The following is a 23758-nucleotide window of genomic DNA, read 5'->3' on the forward strand; positions in this document are numbered from 1 at the left end:
AATAGTGGTGAGGCCCAGACGCTTTCTCCCTAGAGTCAGAGCAAGCAAGGCTAGGGAAGCCGCTGGTGCCATGTGTGGAGCTGGGCCACAGTGGGGCAGCAGAGTGGGACAGAAGAGGGGTGGCGTCTCTGTTCCTCTGCTTGACCTTGATGGAGCAGGCTACTAAGAAGAGAGATGAGGAGCAGAGCAGATGTGAACTTCCAGAGCGAAGAGGCAGACACTGGCTTATCGGCTCTCGAGCGCCTCACCTGGGCCCCTTAACCCATTCTGAGAGTCTAGAAAAGCTAATGGAGGAGCCTATGGAAGGGGGAGTGCCCACCCCCGCCCACAGAGTGTTCTCTTCTTCTGCTCACTACTCTACAGTAGAGAGGGAGGTCTCTACAGGCCACTTAGGGAGCCTGAAGCATGTCCCCAGCAGTTGGGAGACCCAGGGGACTCCTAGTGTCTTACTCAGGCATGGGAGCCCACACGGCCCCAGCCAGAGGACAGTGGCGGCCACACCAGGGTTAGCTGCATTCGCAGGTCTGTCAGGACAAGGAAGGGTGTGGCCTCCCACCGACCACAGTGGCCCCTTGAGAGGAGAGCTGGCATGGAGTTAAGGGCTTGCAGAGATGCAAGCAGCTGGCCGGGGGCACAGACTCTGTGAAGGAGCTGCAGTGGTTCCAGAATGGACTGACACATGCCCTGGTCAAGGAACCTGTGGGATCTCTGAAAAACCCATGAAACTGCTCATGTGAGGAAGCATCAGTACAACAATTGTCACCTGGAGGGTTCCAAGACAGCAGAACCCACTGCTAAGACTATGTCCTTTGCTCCAAGCCCCAAGGTTAGCAAGCCAACTGAGACAGAGAGAGTCCTGGTGGGGAGAAGGGCCAAGTACCCCCAACCCTGACCATGAGAGATCAGGCCCCAAGCCCCCCAGCCAGGGGGAGTGAAGAAGATTTAATGCCAAATCAGGTTTGGAGTTGTGATTCTTACACAGAAGCAGCCTTCTAAGAACCAAGGAGGGACAGTGTATGACTCAAAAGTGTCTCTAGGAAAGGCCTGGATGTGCCAAGGTTGTCATCCAGGGCAGCGATGACTGCATAGACACTGTACTTCCTATTACTGTACTGCATAGACACAAAGGGCAATGGGGCAGAGCCCAGGGTGCTCTAGGACCCTCAAGTGCATCCTGCTTGTTCCACGCACTGGATAAGGGCAACCAGTCCAGACCCTTGGGCTTAGCAGCTGGCTCTGCTCCTTCCTCCATATGAGAGATGAGGGGGCCAGCGCCGCAGTACCTTCCCCTACAGAACGAGGCTATCGGCCCTCACCTCACAGGGTAGGTGTGAGGGTCCTGAGTGAACACACAGGAAGCACTTACGACAGTGCCTGGCGTCGAGTACGAGCTCAATGCCTGCCGGCGGCCGCCACCCCTGCCACCGCCACCACCACCACCATCTCTGAGCCTCTGTTTCCCTACTCGGAACCAGCTGGTGGTGGTTTTAACACGTCCACAAATTCTCAACACTGCCCCCGTTGAGTGGTCGGGTCTGAGTCCCCTCTCCTTGGAACTGGGAGAGCCTATGTGACTGCCTTGACCAACGGAGTGTGGCAAAAGCAAGGTCACGTGACTTCTGAGGGGGTCACACAGATGCGGTGACGCAGCTTCCACCCTGCTCTTGGGACCTTTGCTCTGGGGGAACACTGCCATGTAGGAGCTGACAACTCTGAGGCTGCCATACGGTAAGGAAACCCAGGCCACGTGGGAGGCCACGCGTACATATGTGTTCAGCCCCCAGCTGTGGCCCCGTCAACAGCCAGTGCCACGTGCATCCAGATGATTCTAGCCCCTAGCCACTGAGTCCCTCTCAACCTTCGAGTCCTTCTGGCTAAGGCCCCAGATACTGTGAAGCAGAGACAAGCCATCCTGGCTGTATCCTGTCCGATCTCCTGACCCACAGAGCCTGTGCCTATAACAGAATGGTGGTTCTGAGCCACTAGGTTCCAGGGTGGCTGGTTGTGCAGCTGCTGAGTAGTGAGCTGGACTTGAGGGAAGGGCCCTCCAGCTCCCTGTCCCCTACTCTGACAGCTGTGTCATGCTGTCCCTCCATCAGGACAGCATTGGAGTCTGCCCCGTACGGGCCATGAGCCAGCAATCCTGAGTGGTGGGCATGTGCCAGGTGCTGGGCTGAGAGCTTTCCCGGCACAGTCTCAGCCCTGGGAAGTAAGCCTATGTGAAGTATTTATTCCATGGCCGTGTCACCGATGAGAACACCGAGGCTCGGACGGAGTAAGCCATGGCCCAAGGTCCCACAGCTGGTAAGTGCTGGAGCCACGCCGTGAACTCAGGTCTGCCTGACTCCAAAGCAGGGCTTTTCCCCAAGAGGCAGTAAGACAAGGAAGACACAGAGGTGTGTGGAGAGCAGGTCTGAAGGTACGAGCACAGAAACCCGAGGCCCATGCTGAGATTTTCCATGGCCTTGCTTTGCTGCCAAGGACTCTTTAGAGAAAACCTGTCAGTTGGTTCAGCCACGTGGAGGCGGGGCTCACAGAATCTGGAAATGTCTTCATCGGTTCCAAGGCACACACAAACACTACTTGCCCTCTCTGGGGGTCAACGTTCTTTATGATTTTTGCTCTCCAGGAAAATATTAGTTCATTTATATAAATGAAACATTACATATGGGGGGGGCGGGGACTGAAAACGTGGCATTCCTGGCCCTCTCTCTTCCACAGCCCAGAAACTGAGACGGTTTCTCCATTTCCGTTCTCACAGTCTATTTGTTGGTGCAGAGCTGCCAGCACGGCCACTCCCCAGGGTGGAGAGCGGGCAGCTCTCTGTGGGGCGCAGGGGCCATCACAGACACAAAGGGCATAGCCTCAGCCTGGGACCACACTGACGTGAACCAAGGCCTCTGAGAGACCCAAGTCCTGGCTGCTCCCAGTGCTGGGTCAGCAGGTCTCAGCACCTGAGGCGGGCGAGCTGGTGAGAGAAGTGGGCACGGCCCCACGGAAGGGTCAGGGAGCCCACCAACCATTTTGGTCTTACGCTGGCCTCCTCTGGCTCCTTCCTGTGCCACATCTCCTTGTCCCCTCACGGCTCTTGCTGCCTGTTTCCCTGCTAAAGCCCAAGCTCCATGCGGGCAGGTGCCTTGTTCCACTGGGTACCCGGCTCATCGCAAGGGCCCGTCACAGTAGGCCCTTGATCTGGATGTCCTGAGTGCGCGAACCAACGAAGGCATCTCGGGTCCTCTCCTTGGCAGGTGTGTGGGTGGGTGCCTGACTGCTGGAAAGGGAGCCTGGAGCCGTAGCTGAAACCCCCATCCCAATTTGCTGAGGGAGGCTGCGTTCCTCCCATTCCTGGGACTGCAAGAGGCACATTCCTGTCCCTGGGCCGGTCGGGCTCCTGCCACGCAGCCTGGTCTGATTGCCAGATGGCGAAAGGCCTCGTGGGAGCTGCCCCTCTGGTCCTGCCCTCCGCAGGACCCCTCGGCTGTCCCAGGCTGCAGCAGCACCCGCCTCTCTGTCCTCGGAGAGGCTTCGAGGCTGCGGGTGGGAAGCCAGGACCACTGAGCGCGTCGGAAGCCTTCCAGACACTCCCAGGCCCTCTGGTGATCAATGAAAACCTTAACATCCTGCTTCCAGGGCTGGAGCCAGGGCTTTGGAAAACTGGTGGAAAACACTCCTGTGAGCCGGGCTCACACCACTGTGTGAAAAGTGCCGCATCAGCACTTCCCCAGAAGGGAGTGTGGAGTCAGCAGTCGGCAGCCCTGGAGCTGCCTCCCAGAGCCCAGAGCCTGAAGGGTCCGGCCAGGAGCTCAGAGGCCGGGCTGAAGAGGCGAGGACAGGCGAGCACGGCGATTTCCCCAGGGCCCCTGTGTGCCAGGCTCTGGGGACGCCAGATGGGGTCCTTACGTTGGGGGGCCTTCAGTGTGTGTAGGGGGAGGCAGACGTGGGACAAATCTGCACAGATAAGACTTGAATCCCCACGGCGGGGGGCGGGGGGCGGGAAGAGCCGTGGAGAAGTACAGACCGGCTCTGCAAGAGTGGAGAACGCTGGGTTGGCAGAGTTTCTGTAAAAAGCCAGATGGTGAATATTGTAGGCTTTGGAGGCCATAGGGTCTTTGTCCCAACCTCTCAACTCTGCCACTGGCACGGAAAGCAGACACAGACAATATGTCAACGGATGGGTGTGGTGTGCTCCAGTACAAAACCGGGGCTGGGCTGGATCTGGGCCATCGTTTGCCAACCCTGGTGTAACAGGGGCCTGACCTGGGCCAGGAGGGTGGGGGTCCAGTGGGAGGAAAGCACCCCTGAGGCAGCAATGCTTCATGAAAAGCTGAAGGCTGATTCAGTGACACAGGCACAATCCTCATAGTGATGACAATCACATCATCCTAGTGAAGTTACACTTGATGAGAAAGTTCTGTGTGTCAGGCACTGGACTGTTTCACACACGTGGTCTCAATAAATCCCCACAACAACCATGGGAGGGAGGCATTACGATGCCCACTTTACAGATGGAGAAACTGAGACTTGGCGGGTATGCCGACTCTTCTGTTTGCCCCCTCAGAAGTCGAGTCCTCCTCGGCTCAGCAATCTCTGGAATTGGTGACCTTTTCTTTCCCAGGTCCCTCAGCCTAGAGGTGCTGGTGCCTCACCATTCTTTACATAATTCCCATTTCAGTTTCATTTAAGTCTCTTCGTGTGAGCCAGGGTGTGGTGGGGGGAGCAATTCTCTTTCTTGACAGGATTCTGACTGATGCTGGCAGTTGGTTAATTTGCTGGTTTTTGGCCTCACATAGCTAATAAATGACAGAGCCGATGGAGGGGATGGTGGCTAAAACAGCAAAGTCTGTTGGACCCTGGGGAGGCTGGGCCAGGGGCTGGGTCCTGGCTCCCAGGCCCTGGTTTCCATCATAGGCAGGGGTCAAAAGTCAGTATAGCTCCTCCTTTCCTGCCCGGGGCTCAGTGAGAAGGTCAGTTCTTGAGGCCCCCAATTAGCAGTGTTAGTTTCTGAGCCTGGGTCCTGGTCCACAACCTCCGGCCTGGCAGGAGGAGTTGGTGGTGCTCAGTGGAGAACTGGGCTGGGGGCAGAGGTGGGGCCCTGGTCTCTTCTTCAGGGAGAAGGTAGTGAGGCAGGTGCTGGTCAAGTGAAGGGACGATCTGGGCCAGATAGATGCCTAGGGGAAGGGGAGGCCTCTGCTGTCATCTGATCTGATAATAAGCAGCCTGCGAGCTTGCCGAATGGCTGAGACTCGGGAGCTGAGGCTGGCAGATGAGGCTGCCAGGGCTGCAGGTGGGTGTGAAGGGCCCTGGGGAGCAGAAGGCTTTCTGAGGCTCAGGGATGAGGCTCCAGCAGTAAGACCCGTCTTGTGCTCCAGGCTAGTGTGCACCAAAGGCCCACCTGGAGCCTCAGACTGGTCCTTCCTTCCTTTCACCCACTCATCCATGAGCCCGGGGAGGCTCGAGCATCCATACAGCACGAGCATTATGCCAGGTGCTGGAGACTCAGCCGGCGGGATGAGCCTAACAGGAACTAAGTGAGGCCCAGTGACCAGACAAAGAGAAAAATTACAAATGCGGGTGTCATCAAGAAACAAAGAGCTGAAATAAAGTCTCTCTGAGTTTAGAACGATGAGCAAGAGCCAACCACGGAAACACGAGGGGAAGGCATTTAAGGCATGTGCAAGGGGCCTGGCTGGGGAACTTTCCAGAGGCCTTGCTTCTCTCAGGCAGACATGAGGCCCGAGTTTGGCCTGTGGATGGAGAGAGTCGCTAGACAGAGGCAGAGCTGGCCCCTCAAGGAAAGGCTAAGACGTTCCCTCTGCCATCTCTCTTCCTGTACTGTGCCTCGCCCCCCATCGCGGCTCTGCCGCCTGCCTCCCTGCTAAAGCCTAAGCTCCATGCGGGCAGGTCTTCGCCTCATTCCCCTTGGGTGCCTGGCTCACTGTAAGTGCCTGGCTCACATCAGGCCCTCCCATCTCTCCCTGCTCAGTGGCTCCCGCATGCAGGGAGAGGGAAGTGGGGACGGGCCAAGCGCAGCAGGGGCAGAAGTAACGGAAGCCTGCAGCAGGAAGGGGCCCTAGGAGATGAATCCTCTGGCACTGTCCAGAGGGGAGAAAGCAAGCCTGACTGTGGGGACTTCTTGGCACACGGGGAAGGCCAGAGACTTGGTTTATCCTGTTAAGGCATGTTAACCAGATAAGGCGGCAGAGGCCTCTTACTCGGACTAATCTGAAGGAGATTCAAGGGCAGAATGCTTTTTGATTTGAGCCCACTCTGCTTCAGAATTTTGGCATTACCTCCTGAAGAAACAGTCTTGAGTGGCTAGTGTTTCCTACCATTCCTTCTGCGGCCCTCAACAATTGCTTTAGAATCCTGCTGCTATTTCCTACATCCCTCGGATGGGAACCCTGTACCAAACCCCTTAATCACTAGGGACACTGTGTGTATGTCCCAAACATGTGAATAAAGCTGATGCTCCAGGAGGGTGAACCCTCCATGTCTGGAGGCACCAAGTCTCCACGCATCCCGTGCACCCCACCCCTCCAGGGCACATCAACCCGAGCCCAGGTATCCGGCCCAATGCTAAGGGCCCAGGTGACTCGGAGAAGAACCTAGGGTCTTCTCTACCCTGTGCATGTTCCCAACCTGAGGGTATGATCTGGCCTCTCTTGGGGCTGTCGGGTCCCAGGCTCTTTCAGGGAGCCCCAGCCCAGAGGTGACCCACAGGGGCCCCACGGGTTAGGGGCCCAGAAGGCTGGTGTACAAGGGCTGCTAGGATAGTGGAGTCTGCCAACCTGCAACTCAACTGTGCCCTTGATGCCACAGTCAGCGCCAGCCCCGGCAGCCATGCCTGGGCCATTAGTGGGTGTGTCCCCACTCGAGGTGGCTACAGTACCTGCGAGATCTTCCTTGGAAGAGACCAGTCTCGGAGAGCTGCTTCCCGGTTCAATTCTGAGTGACAGTCTGGAAACAAAGATTTTCACGAGATCAGAGGGGCTCTGGTGTATCAGAGGGGGACTGATCACATGTGTGCTTGGAGTCGGGAGACAGGACTGCTGCTAAGGGCTAGTGTTTCGGAGCCCAGGAGCCCTTTGGGGTCTGCCCCAGATCTCAAGACAAGCCTGGGGACTAGGGACGTTTACTGTGCCATCCACCAGATGAGGAAACTGAGCAGCGTAAAGGTTACGTAGCTTCCCCAAATTCACAGGCTAGCACGTGGCAGGGCAGGCAATCAACCCGGGACTGTCTGACCTGAAATCGGGGTATTTAATCATTATTCTGCATCCCTTTCTCGGATGCCCCAGAGAGGCACAAAGCAATGGACACGTTATGAGGACTGGCACCTCAACATTATTATTATTATTATTATTATTATTATTATTATTATTATTATTAGCACTGATTAAGAACCTCTGGGTGAAAATGATGGAGTGAAGCCAGATGCCAGACTCCCCCTCTCCCAACAAAACCAACAAATAATTATAAAGGCTCAGGAGTAGAAGAACTTACTGGCTGCAACTCCTCAAGGAAAGGGGCATGAACTGAAGCCATGAACTTCAGAAACTTGCAGCCAAGGAAAGAAAAAGGATTGTGGAGTCACACCAAGAGGTGTGACACAGCAGGGCTCCTATCCTGCCCTCTGAGGCTTCTTGGTAGGTCTGAGTAGGAGTCCCTACCCTTCCCTCTTTGGAGTGGGACCACATGTTGGCAAGAAATGGATGAAACGGGTGGACGGCATGGTGGATACTCTGACAGAAATGAAGGTTCCCCTGAGGGGGTGATTTGAAACCTGAGGGTGCCCCTCTCTGGAATGGGATACAGCCCCCAACGAGGTGGAGGAAACCCTGATACAGGCCTTTTAACAGAGCCCGTGTGTCTAAAACACACTGCTTGCTCCCTGTCTCCTTGGAGTCTGAGCCCTGCATTCCCTCAGGCTACAGAAGAAGGGAAAGACAAAGCGCCCTGACCTCACAGCGCACAGGAGAAAAGCCAGCCCACCTCACAAGCACGGGAGCAGGGTCAGATGCCTCCTCCCTCCATTGGAGCCATAGACTAGCCAGATGGAGCTTCTCAAATGGGAGCAAGACAGAAAGAAATGGTACAGCAGCCTAGCAAACATCCTCTCAAATAAAAAAGGAAAGAGAAAGGAATAGAGCAGTGTGCAGATCATTCAGCCCAGGAGGCAGCCCCAAGGGACACAAGAAATTCCCCCCAAGTGCTTTGAGCAGGAGAACAGCTTATTTGGAACATGGGTTGAATAAAGCAAGAACTGAAAAATGAGACGATGACACAAAGGAGTAAGATGGAAAGGGAGACTGGGGTCCTAGAGGACCAATTAAAGATCAGATGAATACCTAAGTAGAGACAGATCGTCCGAGTGTCTGGGAGGCCAAGACAGAGATTACAGCCACTAGGAAGAAGCTAGGGGACATGGAAGGCAGACAGTACCCAACATATGGATTCCTGGAACCCCTGAAAGAGGAAAGCCAAGAAATGAGACAGAAGAAGTCAAAGATAACCCGAAGAGTCCCTCCAAAATGAAGGGCATGCCACGTTGCAGGGAACTTTGGTACAGAACACACCACTCTGAGCCATTCCTCCTGTTGTGCCTTTGAACTCCAAGGAATCCTTCACCCACCAGGCAGATAAAGCAAGTCACTTACAAGAGGAAAGGATCTGAGTGGCTCAGACTTCCCTACAGCAGCATCTAGTGTCAGATGGCAACGGGAGCAGGGTCTGTAAGTGCCGCAGGAGAGGCACAGACGTGCACGGCCCCGTGAGGCGAGGCCCCGTCACACACGGACGTTTTCACGAGGGAAATCAGAGCATGCAGGACTTGTAAAAACCTGCCTCATGGGGAAATCCAGCTAAATAAGGGAGTCGTTAAAATAAAGACTCCAGGAATGGAAAAGCTGCGGAGGAACACAGGTGGTAAGAGTTCAATCTGTTTAGGAACACTAACCAGTAGGAGTTATGGTTCCCGAACATAATGCATACGTTATAAAAATAACGTATGGACTGTGTAGTAATCATAACGCGGCTAACAAAAAATCGGAAGATGGTGAAGGGGGGGAGAAGGCGGGGGAGAGGGCTGACATTCTCATCTTTCATAACCAGTCAGCTGACCCCGCGCACAGTGGAGACTTGGTTAAAACAGGACTCACGGACTCAAAGCTCTTCATGTTTTTCTTGACCTCTCTTGGTAATCTCAGAAGGCTCTTTTAGGAAATTATATCTCGTGTGCTGAAGAAATATTTATTTGAAGAGCAGCAATTCCTTACATTTTATTTCAGTTCCTTTTTCTGGTTAAATTAAAATACTTTCCATTAAAAATAGCAAGTGTAGCATGATCCGATTTTAATAAGTTCTATCATTTCATCCAACCATCTGTCCATCCTTCTCTGTGTCTCTATGCACTTCCTATGCATTAAAAATGTCCAAAATTATTTTCACTTAGTGCTAAAGGCCATGCTTTCTAAGTGGTAGGAATTTGGGTAATTTTTCTTAAATAAGATAAAATGGACAAAGAGTTGAGAAAAACAAGCACTGTTTGGGTCCGTGGCACAGTGTCTCCCAAGCAGATGGGGGCGGGGTGTCAGAAATGTTCCATCATCAGGTAATAATGAAGCCACTGTGCCCTTTTGGGTGGGGGACAAGTCTTGGGACGTGAGTTGGGCCATGGAATGTGGGCTCCTCAGCAGAATCACAAGCCCTGCATGTCCTGTGTCCCTAAGAGCCAGGGCCTCCCTGGGGAGGGACCCCATCCACTGTCCAGGCCCTGGGGAGAGAGTGCAGGCTTCTTCCCTTGCTTTGCCCACTTAGACCACAACAAAGGGCCTTTGTAAAATCCAGGCTGACTGGTTAGCAGTAAGCACAGGGGGTGTTCGATGTCCTTCAGAATGGAAGGAGTAATTACTCACGACCTGCAGCTTGTCCAAGGATTATCTCATGGTCAGAAGTATTTATAGACCATTTTTCTCCTTAAAGGATATTAGTGTTAATGAAAAACTGCTGTCTCTTTAATTGTACTACCGGCACATGAATGGAAAATATTATCCCAGAACCTAAGTGGGAATAATTTCACACTCTGGGGTACTCTTTTCAGGAAAAGCAAATGCTTTGTAAGTAAAATGAGCTTAATTTGTGGCAAGCATAATTTTAAGGGTAATCTCTGGCCTCCATCTGTTATTGTTACTATTCTGTAATAGATCACAATTTCATATAATACTCTGCTCTAACAAAATATTATACAATAACAACTAAAGACATTATGTCTATGCTCCCTAAAATGGCTAATTATTAGAACCATCCAGGGAGCTTTGAAAAAACACAAATTTCCAGGCTCCACCACAAACATATGGATGGTGATAAAGCTTCCCAGGTGACTCTGATTCACAGCTAGGGCAGAGAACGACTACTGTCGACATGGCCAGATGTGGAGCTGTTTCAACGGCCATCCCCAGGGTCCTAGTGAGCACATCAGGAGTGACCGGGGGTGTCTCTAGTGGCCACAGTTCCCTACCATTTTCAGTGATTTTGATGAAGACCAAGTAATCAAACTGGTCAAATTTTTGATACAAAGCTGGAGGAGATAAAATACATATATATATTGGATAATGGGATTCAAAGGAACATGACACCTGAAGCAGCCAATTAAGATGAGACTTGAAAGAATACATGTAAAGCTGACATTTAGGGTAAATGATCAGTTACAAGATGGCTGAGATCTGCCTTGATATTTCCAGTCAAATGAAAAGTACTGAGACTCTTAGTTGGCCTCAAGCTCAAAATGAGCCAAGAGAAAGTCCAATTAATGTGGCACAGAGGTGATCTGAAAAATCCTCCTTCTCCCTCTAAATACATAGAAATGCTGGATAAATTCCCAGGTGCCACAAATGAAGAGCCCACTGAAAGCCAGAGCGGGGTGAGTGGAAGATGAGGACAAAGGGCCCACAGGGGTCTTCGTGGGAACCGAGTCTACTCTGAAGGGCTGCGTGGGATGGAGATGGGGCGTCAGCCAGTGCCAGATGGCAAGAGTACTGCAGAAAGCTGGGGCCACAGGGAGCTGCCTCGTCCACGAAACAGGCTCTTGGAGAACTCTGTCAGCCTGGAGGCATGGCTACAGCACTGCCCTGCCACCCAGTGCTGTGGGGGGAGGGGGAGTCACATGTGATGACCCGGAACACAAAGCCTGTACCACGCAGAGCCGTGGAATCCGGTTCATGCTACCCATGCAATGTGGGAAAGCCAGGCCGAGAAGCTGACAGGACAATCTCCTCAGATGTACGGGGCCTGTGCGGCTGGGGCCAGAGGTCACATTACGTGCTTGCGCTAGTGTGTGCTGATTTACGGGTGCTGCTGCGGTGACCTTTTGCAAGCCCTGCAGATGGCAGCTCACTGGTCCCAAAGGGCCAGGCGAGAGAGCGGGCACTCACTTGTAGTTGTCATCTTCCACAAACTTCTGGAGCTCTTCGATGTAGCGTACGGACTTCAGGTACTTCTGCACATGGGGCAGGGTTGTGAGGTGATCTGCAAAACACGGACAGAACCCACAGGCTTCAGCGTCTCCCCGTCGTCCCCGAATGACAAGTGTAGGAATCACTGATGCAATCTGCCCTCAAGGAGTGCCCCCCCACCAGATGGCTGGGCCACAGACCACATACCCTGAAGTCACCACCATTCCTTAGCTGGGGAGAGAAAGGCCTCCAGAACAGACCAGAGCCGGGTGTCTGTGCCCTAAAACAGGTTTCCACTGGGGCAACTGGGCAAGCCTCCCACCCCCTGCATGACAAGAATGCGAGATGAATGAACAAACCCCATCCAGCCTGGTGCAGAGGTCCAACCCAGGTCCGAGCACAGCGTGAGAGTCTGGCCCATGGGCTGGAGTTACTCCATCCTGGGAAGAGTGGGAGGGGCCTAGATTCCTGCGTACCTGTTCTGTGCCAGGCTATGCACCAGATGGTTTCTAGAAGGCATCTGCTTTAACTGTGACACTGCCTCATTTGGGGGAAATAATATGCCTGTTACACAGAGAAAGAAACTATGGCAACTGGAAAAGATCACATCATTGAGAAGTGGCAGAGCCAGGTTTCGTCCTTGTCAACGGACAACTCTACCACATTGCACCCCACCTCTTTCCCAGATGCCCTCCACAGACTTTCACGGTCACTGCACTCCAAGGGGGTCGAAAAACCTCTATGGTCCTCTCTGCCATTCCTCAAGGGGTGGGACAGAACAAGTTGAGGGAAGAGGTGAAGACAGTAAAGGAGGCTGTGAAGAGGAGCTGAAAGGGGGTGGGGAGGGCCCCTCACTCTTGGGGACGTGCATCCAGGTGCTGCGAGGCACTCCTGATGGCTCTGCCCCTTAACTGCAAGATTTGGAACAGGTCATTCTGTTTCTCTAGATCCTCACTGTACTTGTTCTGCGGATAATGACACCTTCTTCACGAAGCTGATAACATCTGAGAAGATGCAGATGAATGAGAGTGACAGTTGTACGAGGATCTACTGAGCTCTAATGAAATGCTGGAATGTGCTAAGGGCTCTGCACACATTGTGTCCCCATTTCTACCAACGAGTAAAACTCACACTTAGAGAAGAGGAAGTGACTTTTCAGGAGGCAGAGCTGAGACTGGAGCCCGAGTCTGTCCGACCCCAAAGCCGTGTGTGTAATCACCCTGCAGGCCAGCGGGACAGCAAGTGCTGATGTACTTGTGAAGGGAAAGAGCCTGGGCAGGGGAGGACTGCACGGGAGTCTGGACCCCTCGCAGCTCCTCTGGTCAGGCCAGCTGATCTGGAAGTGCCCATGGAAGGGTTTGGGGTGGGAGGGATTTGCTTCTACAAGCCCACCCCACAGAACCCCACCCTGGCTTTCCTGTGGCCTTCCCAAATGGAGGCTGTTAGTTTTCTCACGCCCTGTGTACTGTAGGTGGGGTTGGTTTCCGTCCTGACCCCCTATGCTGCTTCCACACTTTTATACCTCCAGCCGCTGTGAAAACCCTGCTCCACAGAGGCACATTCCTTCAGCTCTGTCACCCATTCCCTTCTTCATTGCTGACTCCTCCCGGCTGGCACCCTGGTCATTCTTGTCCCTTCCTGGAGGACCGGAACACCTGGCTCACAGCTGCGTTCCACACCCCAGAGTCCACCGTCATCCTGGGTGAAATTAGCAACTGCATGGATGGCCCATCCAGCGTTCTGACTTCTCTCTTCCTCAACTTCATCTCTGACAACTGATCATACTTTGGATCCGGTCACGAGTAGCAGAGCCTAGCCAGTTTCTACCAAGTCAGCTCCCTTTTTCTTCTAGGCCCACAGCTAGACTACATGTCCTAGCCTCTCCAGCAGAAATGATGAGCACCATGTACAAATCTAGTCCATAAAACCTACTCTTGTATGATTCTCTGTCCTCCTGCATCTGCCGGATGGATGCTGTGTTCACTAGAGGACCCTGAGGCCATGGGACACGGCGGAGCCACAAAGTGAAGGAACCCGGGTTCCTGAATCTTCTTGGAGGATAGTTGCCCAGGGGCTGCCCACAAAGCTCTTCGTGGATGAATGCCCTGGGAGCCAGAAAGACCTGGCTCCGCATCCCCAGATGCGTGATGTCAGATAAGGAACTGAACTATTTTCAGCCTCAGTGTCCTTGTCTGTAACACAGAGATGGGAACAACTAGTTTTCACAGTCTTTGAGGATCAAGCCTGTGGGTAAAGGGTCCAGCACACGGTAGATGCTCAAGATATTAAAATGAAGAGCTTTTGTAGAGTTTGCTGAATCCAAATTTCAGTGATGTAAGATTTCACAGTTCCAGCAACCAGGGGTACTAACCGTAGCTGCAGGAAACTTGTAAATCAGCGATTATTCGGAGAATATTGTTCATCTGATTGGATCGTTGTTCGTTTTCCATGATGCTGCCTGAGGCAGGATATGCAGAGTCAATGTAAATTAAATCCAGAAGATAGATCCCTAAAATTAAAGAAGGTATTTAGTAATGGTGGGCACTCATCATGAATCAGAACAAACTAGCACAAAACAGCACTGCTGTGCTAGACGGTCTAAAGGGTGACTTACAGCAGGCCGAGGTACTACTCTGACCTCACTTCCAGTCGGGACTACTACTTCTCACATGGACTGCTCCACTGCAATCAAGCGTCCGAGTGACAGCCAAAATGAACGCTGGCCAGATTTTGGCATTTCTAGTTCATACACTCTCCAGCCACAAGAATTTTGTCCTATAACCCAACTGGAAAGTAACAGGCCATGAAAGGGACAGATACCTGTATTTTTCACGAACCGATGGCGTTGGATAGATCTAAAGTGTCAGATCCAGGACAACGCCCATTTGGACTGAATTCAGTTTTTTATTTGTTTACTTAGCTATGTGTCTATTTTTCTATCTACATGCACACCCCAAAATCATAAATTAACTAAGAGAAAAAAGAAGAAATAAAAAAAGCAACAGTCCTTGGTACAAAGAACTAAGGCTGGATAGAGAATTTTCTTGAGGGTACTTAGTAAGAAAGTAACGTGTGATATGAAAACATGGCTACAGTAGGCCAGTGTGAGCCTCAGCACAGCCTCCTGGCATCACCCCAGCTGGGATTCGGCCAGCGATGGGAGAGGAGGACTGGCTGTACAGCACGATCCACACCCCAGGCTCTCTGGAGGCGTGCGTGGACAACGGATGGGATGTCGTCCCAGCAGCCCGCCATAAGCACTGCCACTACACCTACGATCCTGGTGGGCTGAGCAGGAGAAGGAATATAAAGCAGAATTCCAGACAGAAAACACTGGACAAGCGAAAGAGGAGGACAGATATTAAATACGAAAAGCACAGTTGACTGAGAAGATCTAATGACTGCAAATTTCTATGCACAAAGCAACACTGCATCAAAATATATAAAGCAAAAAACTGCTGGAAATGAAGTGAGTTCAACAAAGCCACAATCATAGAAGGAACCTTTGGCATGTCTCTTCCAGAATGTGTGTGTGTGTGTGTGCGTGTGTGTGCGTGTGTGTGTGCAGATGTGCACGCTCACATGCATGTCACTGTGTGCACATGTGTAGACCTACAAAAATACACACACATATGCAGATATATGTACATATCTGTGCATATATGAATATTGAGTAATGAAGTTAACAAGACTGGTGTTATATAAATGAAAGTATCATTCTTTTCAAATACCCATGGAATACTTACAAAAATTGGTTATATATTAGACTATAAAGAAATGCTCAGTAAGTTCCAAAAAGTAAATGCTGTATTACCCACATTCTTTGACCTTACCACATTACATCTAGGATTTAACAATAAATATAGAAAGAATTCGAACTGATTAGAAAACATACACACACACACACACACACACACACACACACACACACACTCATAAGCCACTCTCAGGTCAAAGAAAAAGCAAAAAATACAAAACAAAAAACTATTTGAACGTAATGTCAGTAAGAACACTATATGTCAAAATGTATGAGATTTGACCAAAGTGGTACTCAGAGGAAAATTTATAGCCTTACAAGTTTACTATTAAATAACTACTAAGAATTATGACAAATCTAGTTAACTAGGTATTTAATATAAAAATTGTGGGGTTTTTTGCATGGATGGACAAGCACTGCACTGACTCGTACGTGCATTATCTTATTAATCCTTACAACAACCCATTTTGTAGAGGAGGAAAAGGAAATGCAGAGGGGATGCATCACTTTCTCCAGGCCACACAGCTGGTAAATGATGGAGGTGGGAGTCGAACCCAAGCCTGCTTCCCCAGAGCACAAACTTCCTGCCATCACAGTGGACCGCTGGTGCTGGATACCATGAGTCATTCGTCTGCTTTAAAAATAGCTACACATTGTTACGGGAAACCATTAAATCACAGAAACATATGCTAGCACTTCTAACTGGAGCCATTTCTACTTCCTTTCTTTCTAGTGTCACCATGTTTCCAAAATTTAAATAATTAGAAATAATTTCCCTTGTATGGAAGCTCCAAGTTGGGTAGGTTGAAATCCACAGATGGATTCTCTCTTTGGATCTTGCTTTTCCTCTCCCTCCTTAAAAACGTAGTCTAGTTACTTCCCCAAGGATTCAGCAGAGGCAATCCTGAAAATCCCATTACTGCTTCAACCACAACAAAAAGTATCCTCTGGTGCTGAGCATGAGGTGACAGGCGAGGGGACACGTGGCACCCCTGTTCTAGCTGCAAACTCTGTGCAGGCTTGAACCCAGCTGACTGAGTGGCAGAATGAAGGCTCAGCCAGAAGCAGAGATGCTGGGGAGCAGGTAAAGGGGGGGGGGACGGAGGCTTCCGGAAGCTCCACACCAGCTGGGAACGTACCTCTTAACCCATGTGACCCTGCCATCAACCCCTGAGGGTGGAGGAAAAAATGAAAGCTCAGAGAGATTAAGAAACCCGTCTAAGCCTCACAGTGAGTGGGTGGGATTGGAGCCCAGGTCTGTCTGGCTCCAGAGCCTGTGTTCCGACCCACTCACTAGCCCTCAGAAACACATGGGGAATCAGCTTTTCTCAACACCCTCAGCATGGAAGGCTTGCTCTGTGCTGCCCTGAGAGGGCTGAAGCTACCCTCTGCTTCTTCTCAGGTCCTTGGTTATGCAAAGGGAGGCCAGGAGATGCTCTCCTTCTAAAGGATGGCACACCATGTCTAGCCCCTGGTGCCCGCTTGCACCCCGGGGGGCACAGGGAACTCACTACTCCATCAGAGCTAATTCCCCCTCCACAAAAGACTCCAACACCTGTCTACCCCCCCAGGACCTGAGAGTACAGGCCAACACTGTGACACACTGAGGATTGGGGGGGTCTCCCCCAAAAGGCCTGTCCCCAGCAACCTGGGCAGACATTGCGCCTTGGCAATGCCTGGACAGAAAATCCATCTAAACATCCTTTCAGTCCCCAAACAAAAACTGCCCCAAAGGCAGCAAATCTTTTACAGTTAATACTGTGCAAATCCAGGGAAATCTTTTCAGCATCGTTATTAGCCCATAACTGGAAATATTTAAAAGCCTAAACCGTAATGAAATCATAAGCAGAGTCACCTCCCACTTGTCCTTTGCCAGCGCCGTGCTAAGGCCCCATGTACAGTTAGCACTCCCCACAAGTGCAATCCGATACTTATTTGTATCATTCATGTATTTAACGTCTGATTCCCCCATCAGACTTAAAACTCATCAGAGCGGGAAGTGGGTCTTGCTCCAGAGCTCAATCCCCAGCAGCTGGAAGAGAGCACGCAGGAGCTGATTGGTAAACATTAGCTGAATGAAGGAGGGCATGAATAAAGGCAGATTTTATGTAAGCCACACAATAACCTTCCCAAGTACACTACTACCCTCATTTTGTAGCTGAAGATAGAGACACCGAGAGTCAAGTGACAACAATAGTAAAATAAAGAAATAATATTTTTATAAATGTATTTAAAATTCAGTACTTATTTTGTCTTTTTTTAATTACTTTTTTTATTTGAAGTGTAGTGGACACACAATGTTGCATTAGTTTCAGGTGTACAACACAGTGACTCACAAGTTTATACATTACGCTCTGCCCACAAGCGAGGCTGCCGTCCGTCAGCACACAGTGCTATTACTATATCATTGACTATGTTCCTCATGCTCCGCCTTTTATTCCCGTGACTTATTCATTCCATAACTGGACGCTTGTATCTCCCACCCCCTTCACCCTAAAATTTAATATTTGAAAAAATTAATTTAATACTTAAATAAATAATAATAACAAAATTGAGCACTTACTACGAGCCGGGTCCTACGCTAAGAGCTTCGCCCAGATTATGGGATCGTAACAATAACACAGCTGCCAGAGAGGTTTTATCTCCATTTTTACAGAAGAAGAAACTGAAGCTGAGAGAGCTGCTTCACCTATCTGAGGCCACACAGCTGGGAAATGGCTGAGGCAGGATTTGAACATAGGTTTGTCCTGCCATATTGTCAGGACTTCGTTTACCCCAGTCAGATCTTCTGGTGGCCGGCAGCCAGTGAGGCAAGATGACGGCAGAGCTGGACCCGGAGGTACCCAGGCTATGGTTCTCCCTGCCTACTTTCCCGTGGGGTCAACACTCTCCAAGAAGGCTCACAACTATGTTGCTGCTACCTCTCCCGGCTACATCTTCCATCTCCTCCCCACCGCCTCCCTGGCACTCATCATGGCGTATCTATCCCAGGTCCCATCGTCACTGGGCCCACTCAGGCCTGAAGGCCCTGCCAGCTCTGCCACGTGACAGGCAGCAGTGGTGCCAGTGGGAGAGTGTGGGGCTTGGAGCCAGGAGACTTGGAACCCCAGCCTTGCCACTTGCCAGCTGGGTGGCCTCAGTTTCTTGACTGTGACTGGGGGTAATGAAGGTGGTCTTGAGGAGTCTCCTGGACCGGGTCCTGGACCACTGAGGTGCCCAAGAAGCTGAGCTGACCCTGCCTCCATGGTCAGGCCCCACTTGGAAGAACATCGGGACACCCATGGGAGGGATGCACCCATCTGGGTTTGCCATAACCATGGATGGCGCCCAGATGCCGACCACGTGGCGGCCACCCACCTCAGACAGGCCAGTGCTGGGAGATTCCGTCTGGATTGGGACGGCACAGCTGGGATGTCTCAGCTCCTGTCCTATTTATACAGTTACTGCAGCAGACGAGGCTGTGTTAACGGCCTTGTTAAGATGGACAGTAATTGGACCAGCCACTGGCCCTGGCCGCCACAGGGCTGAGCAATGCCAGAGCCCAAGACTAGACTGGGAGGTGCAGATGCGTAGCAGGAAACAACGGTACGAGTAACAGCCACAGTCTGCGACAGGAAACGCTGGCCTTGCCTGAACCACTGCACCCTCACAGCGACCGGCACTGAAGGTACTCTCACTCTCCCACTTTACAGAGGGGAAAAGCGACTTGTCTAAGGTCATACAGCTTGCAAGCGGGGGAATCAAGATTTGAATTCAGGCCTGTCTAACTCCAAAAAATTGGAACAGAGAGCCATGCTCAGGGCTGGGGACTGGGAGTCATCGGCTGGCACAGGGATGAGAGTCCCAGCCGCCCATGCTGTGGCCCGCCCCCCACTCCCAGAGGATGCTTCTGGCTGCTGGCATCTGCCCCCTGGCTCGCCCACCTGCCGACTGGACCTCCTGTGAGATGGACAGCTACCCAGAACCTACTTCTGCTCTGCCCCCTCCTTCCATGCCCCACCCAGGGCTTGGTGACACTCTGTGGCTGCGATCCCAGTGCCAACCAGACTGCCACAGTGGGGCAGACAGCCCTGGGGCCGGCCGTGGGCAGCCCTCAGCTGGCTCTGCTCTGGATGCTCTCAGGGGCATGTGGCCAAACCTTCTTCCTGCCAGTGAATGCAGGCCCCCCACCAGGGGTGTCCACAAGGCGCCCCGGCCCCGAGGAGGGAGCGCCAGGCTGACAAAGGAGGTGCTCTCCTGAACAGACACCTTCTCTTAAGCTGAGGGACACCCATGGTCCGTGGCGCAGAGCCCGCCTGAAGCTGGGCGCCCCACCTCCCGGAGCAGAGCCGCGGCTGGCACCCGGGCTTCGCCACAGCCCAGCAACTCACTGCTCTCTTGTTTCTCCCATCGCCACCCGCCTCACTTCCATCCCAAGGCTGGTTTTGGTTTTTCTCACACAGCTATCTATTTAATAAGGAAAATTCTGCTGTGTTGAGGGGAAAAAACCCTCCACAGCATAAAAATATGCCACAGTTCCGACACTTTCCTTTTTCTCTCTCCCTTGCCTTTAAAATTTGAGATGGAAGACTTTTTCCCATGTTCTCCTGCTCTGCCTTGAAAAGATCACTTTCAGACTTGAGAAATGAGGCCTGCTGGCACCCAGAACTATACTTGTGTGGTTTGATCACATAAACTGTCTTGATAAATTCCAAATGAAATAACAAAGCAGCAGCTCATTAGGGTTTTGGTTTTTTGTGTTTTTTTTTTTTTAAGAGAGCACAAAGCGATTCCATCTCCTGCAGGAGAGGTCAGCAGACAGCTCGGGCTCCCTGTCAGGTGCGGAAGACTGTAACTTTTACTTGGTGCCCACCAATTAATATCAATCATGCAAAACACAGACTTCAGGACAAATTCTCCCTTAAAGAACAGTCCTTACATGAAATGTGTTGGAAGCTCCCTGACATTGAGACCCATGTCTCCCAGGTCTGCAGAAAGCAGGCTGACCCAGGCAGTCACATGTCAGGTGGTCAGAGACCGTTTTTCTTAGATGAGCACATGGCCTCGTTTATTTCTTGGTGTTGAGGCTAATGAATCACAAAGGCACGTGGGCAAAGTCCTGCAGCCTGCACAGAATCCTGGGGTCCAGGGGAGCCAAATCTGCTCCTGGCTCCCCGAGGTGAAATGAGGACACAATCACAGATCCTCTCATGCCATAGGGATTACCTGGTAATCCTCAGATGCAGTGGGGTAACCTACTGTTTGCTAATGTTCTCTAGGGAGCTACGGGACCGTAGGGCAAATGCCAGTATTCTGATCAGCAGTAAGAAAGGGTGTGAGAACATATTAATCTGGTTATTATTATTCAGCTTGTTTTGTGCTGGACACGATGCTAAGTAAATTACACATACTGTCTCACTGACTCCTTCAACAATTCTATCGGCAGTGGAGAAGAAACTGGTATCTATGTCTGCCTAATATCCACCCAAATCCTTTTGGGAACAGCCCTGACTTTTCCTTTGGGGGAAACTGTACCTCCCATACTCATAATCCATGTGGTTCTAATAAGCCTGGAGCAATTCCATTCCTTCCTCTGCCCTGGGGGTAAAAACAAATTTTAAAAATGAATCATTTGGGTAAGAAAAAAAACACTCCAAATAATTCAGAGATGAAAGAAGAAATGAAAGTTAAAATCACAAACTATCTACATACAGGATACAGTCAAAGCTACAAAATTCTATTCAGAGAAAAATCCATAGCCACAAATGCTTATATTAATAATTAAGAAAGTTAAAAAAAGAAGTGAACTTATCACAGTGAATGAGGAAAAGAACAAAACACAGCAAAAGGAAGTGAGAGAAAAACAATTAAAAATACAAAAGCAGAAATAATGATTTAAAAAAGTAAGAGCTGCAGGGTGATAAATAAAGCTCAGAGTTGGTTCCCTGAAAAAGTCAAACTTGACAATCCTTTGGTACGTATGATGGAGGAAAAACGAAAGAAAGAAAGAAAACACAGATGTATAACGTTAGGGATGAGAGAGAGAATATGATTCCAAATATGGAGGAGATGTTAAAATAGGAGTATGTATCATTTTTATGGCAACGTATTTGAAAATCTAGATGAAAGGGGTGCTTACTAGGAAAATCTACCTTCCCAAAATTGTTTTGAGAAGAGGCAAACACCTTCAATTATCAATAAAGAAAAAATATTAATAATACTGAGAAAATATTCTAATTAAATATCCAAATGGCTTTATGGAGCCCATCTATAAAACTTTAAAAGAACAACTGATGTTATTTAAACTGTTCCAGAGCATAGAGAAAATCGGAAATATCTGTAGTTCTTTTTATGACTCTAGCATAATCATTATACCAAAACCTGATAGAAATGGCATCAAAAAGAGACCAAGGGCACCTGGGTGGCTCAGTCAGTTAAGCATCTGACTCTTGGTGTCAGGTCGGGTCATGAGCTCGGGGTCATGAAATCAAGCCCCAAATTGGGCTTCACGCTGGGCGTGGAGTCTGCTTAAGATTTGCTCTCCCTCTTGTTGCCCCTCCTACCTACACTCTCGCTCTCTCTAAAATAAATAAATAAATCTTTAAAAAGATTTTTTAAAAAAGAGACCAACCTCATTAATAAATGAAGATGCACAGATTCCAAACAAAATACTGGCAAACAAAATTCATCAGTATTTTAAAATAATATTAGCAGTTAGTAGTATATGAAAGAATAATACAGGAAATAGGTTTATTACAAGAGTGTGATGATCTGGAGAGATGCTAAAAAGCCATTGATAACTTTAATATCCATCCCTGGTAAATCACTGAGCTAGGAACAGACTTCCTCAATGTGATAAAGAATGCACGTTAGGAAAATTAAAACAATGTTCTTATATGAAAATATTAAATATTAAATAATGTTCCTAATATGAAATGCTGCTAATAAGAATGAATCATCCTGTGATCATTTAACACTATTCTGGACATATGAGCCAGTGAGACGAGACAAGACAAAGAAATGTGTTATAAATATATTTTTTTAAGATTTAATTTATTCATTTGAGAGAGAGAGGAGAGAGAGCACAGATGAATGGGGGGAGAAGCAGAGGAAGAGGGACAAGCAGACACCATGCTGAGCATGGAGCCTGACGAGCCCCTATCCCAGGACCCCAATACCACAACCTGAGCCAAAATCAAGAGTTGGACACTCAACCAACTAAGACACCCAGGCGTCCCAGAAATGTGTTATAAATATTAAAGACACCTATAATTTTGCCATTATTTTCAGGTGATACAGTTATCATATTAGTTATATAATTAGATAATCTAGGACACTCAACTGAAACACTGTTAGTACTAACACAATTAAGTTCAAAGAAATTATACATAAGTCAATAGCATTCTTATATACTAGAAATCATCAGCTAGGGGCACCTGGGTGGCTCAGTTGGTTAAGCATCTGCCTTCCGCTCAGGTCATGATCTCGGGGTCCTGGGATCGAGCCCGATGGGGCAGGGGCTCCCTGCTTGGTAGGGAGTCTGCTTCTTCCTTTCCCTCTGCCCCTACCCACCCTGCACGTGCACACTCTCTCTCTCTCTCTCAAATAAATAAAGTCTTAAAAAAAAAAAAAAAGAAAGAAATCATCAGCCAGAAAGTGGAAAAAAAAAGAGATCCTGTACACTAAAAACAGAACTATAAAACCCCTGGGAGTAAACGTAAAAAGAAATGTGTAAGATCTATACAAATAAAACCTATTTGACAGAAAAATTACATAACACGTATTAAAATAAATATGCACATTTCTTGAGCTTATTAATCCTGTGAAGAATCTACTTCACCGAAATAAGAGCACGATTCATACAAATAGGAACTTTGTCTCTCTGACTCGCTGTACTTTCCTTGTTACAATAATGTAACACTTTGATAACTAAGATAAAAACTCACGAAATAAAAATATCTTAGGGATATAAAAGAAGATGCAAATAGTGAGGACATATGTAATATTCTTAGATGGGGAGACTCAACATTGTGAGAATGTCGATTATTGCCTAATTAATATATAAACTTCATGTGATCCCAAAATGGATTCTTAGGTTCACCTGGAAGAGTAAATACATGAAAATAGAACATTTTTGAAAAGAAGAATGAGAAAGGCGGCTTGTTATAAAATGTGCTATGAGCCTAGTCATCATGCAGTGCAGCACTGTCCAAAATGAGACAAAGCAATGGTGGAGAGTAGGGAGCCCAGCAACAGACACACAGACACACAGAAAGCTAGTAAAGGATAAAGGTAGATTTTAAGTCAATAGCGTCTGTCAATAAATGGCATTGGGACAAATGATTATCCATTTAAGAAAATATAAAGCTGGATGTCTACTTCGCTCCTTAAAATAGAATAAATTGCAGATGATTTAGGGATTGAGATCTAGATAGGAAGAGTGCTAGAATAAAATACAGGAGAATCTTTTTGTAACCTTGGGGTATACAAAGGCTTAAGTGTAACACAAAACTCAAGCCATGACAGGAAAGGCTGATATTCTGGTCTCCATCTGAACAGAAACACTTATGCA

General features: G+C 49.5%; 1 protein-coding gene across 8 annotated transcripts in view; it reads right to left on the reverse strand.

Annotated features, from left to right (window-relative positions):
- Positions 1-23758, reverse strand: part of RALGPS1 (Ral GEF with PH domain and SH3 binding motif 1) — a 280227-nt gene that overhangs the window by 40624 nt on the left and 215845 nt on the right. For all 8 annotated transcript variants that reach the window (XM_045790913.2, XM_045790912.2, XM_087869364.1 and 5 more), the window contains 3 exons: positions 13822-13959; positions 11430-11523; positions 6890-6957 (listed from right to left, as the gene is read on the reverse strand). In XM_045790913.2, coding sequence (XP_045646869.1) covers positions 6890-6957; positions 11430-11523; positions 13822-13959 — 300 coding nt within the window. The remainder of the gene's footprint in view (positions 1-6889; positions 6958-11429; positions 11524-13821; positions 13960-23758) is intronic.

Source organism: Ursus americanus, chromosome 18 (assembly GCF_024610735.1).
Source record: "Ursus americanus isolate L20-20 chromosome 18, mUrsAme1.1.p, whole genome shotgun sequence".
Taxonomy (NCBI): Eukaryota; Metazoa; Chordata; class Mammalia; order Carnivora; family Ursidae; genus Ursus; species Ursus americanus.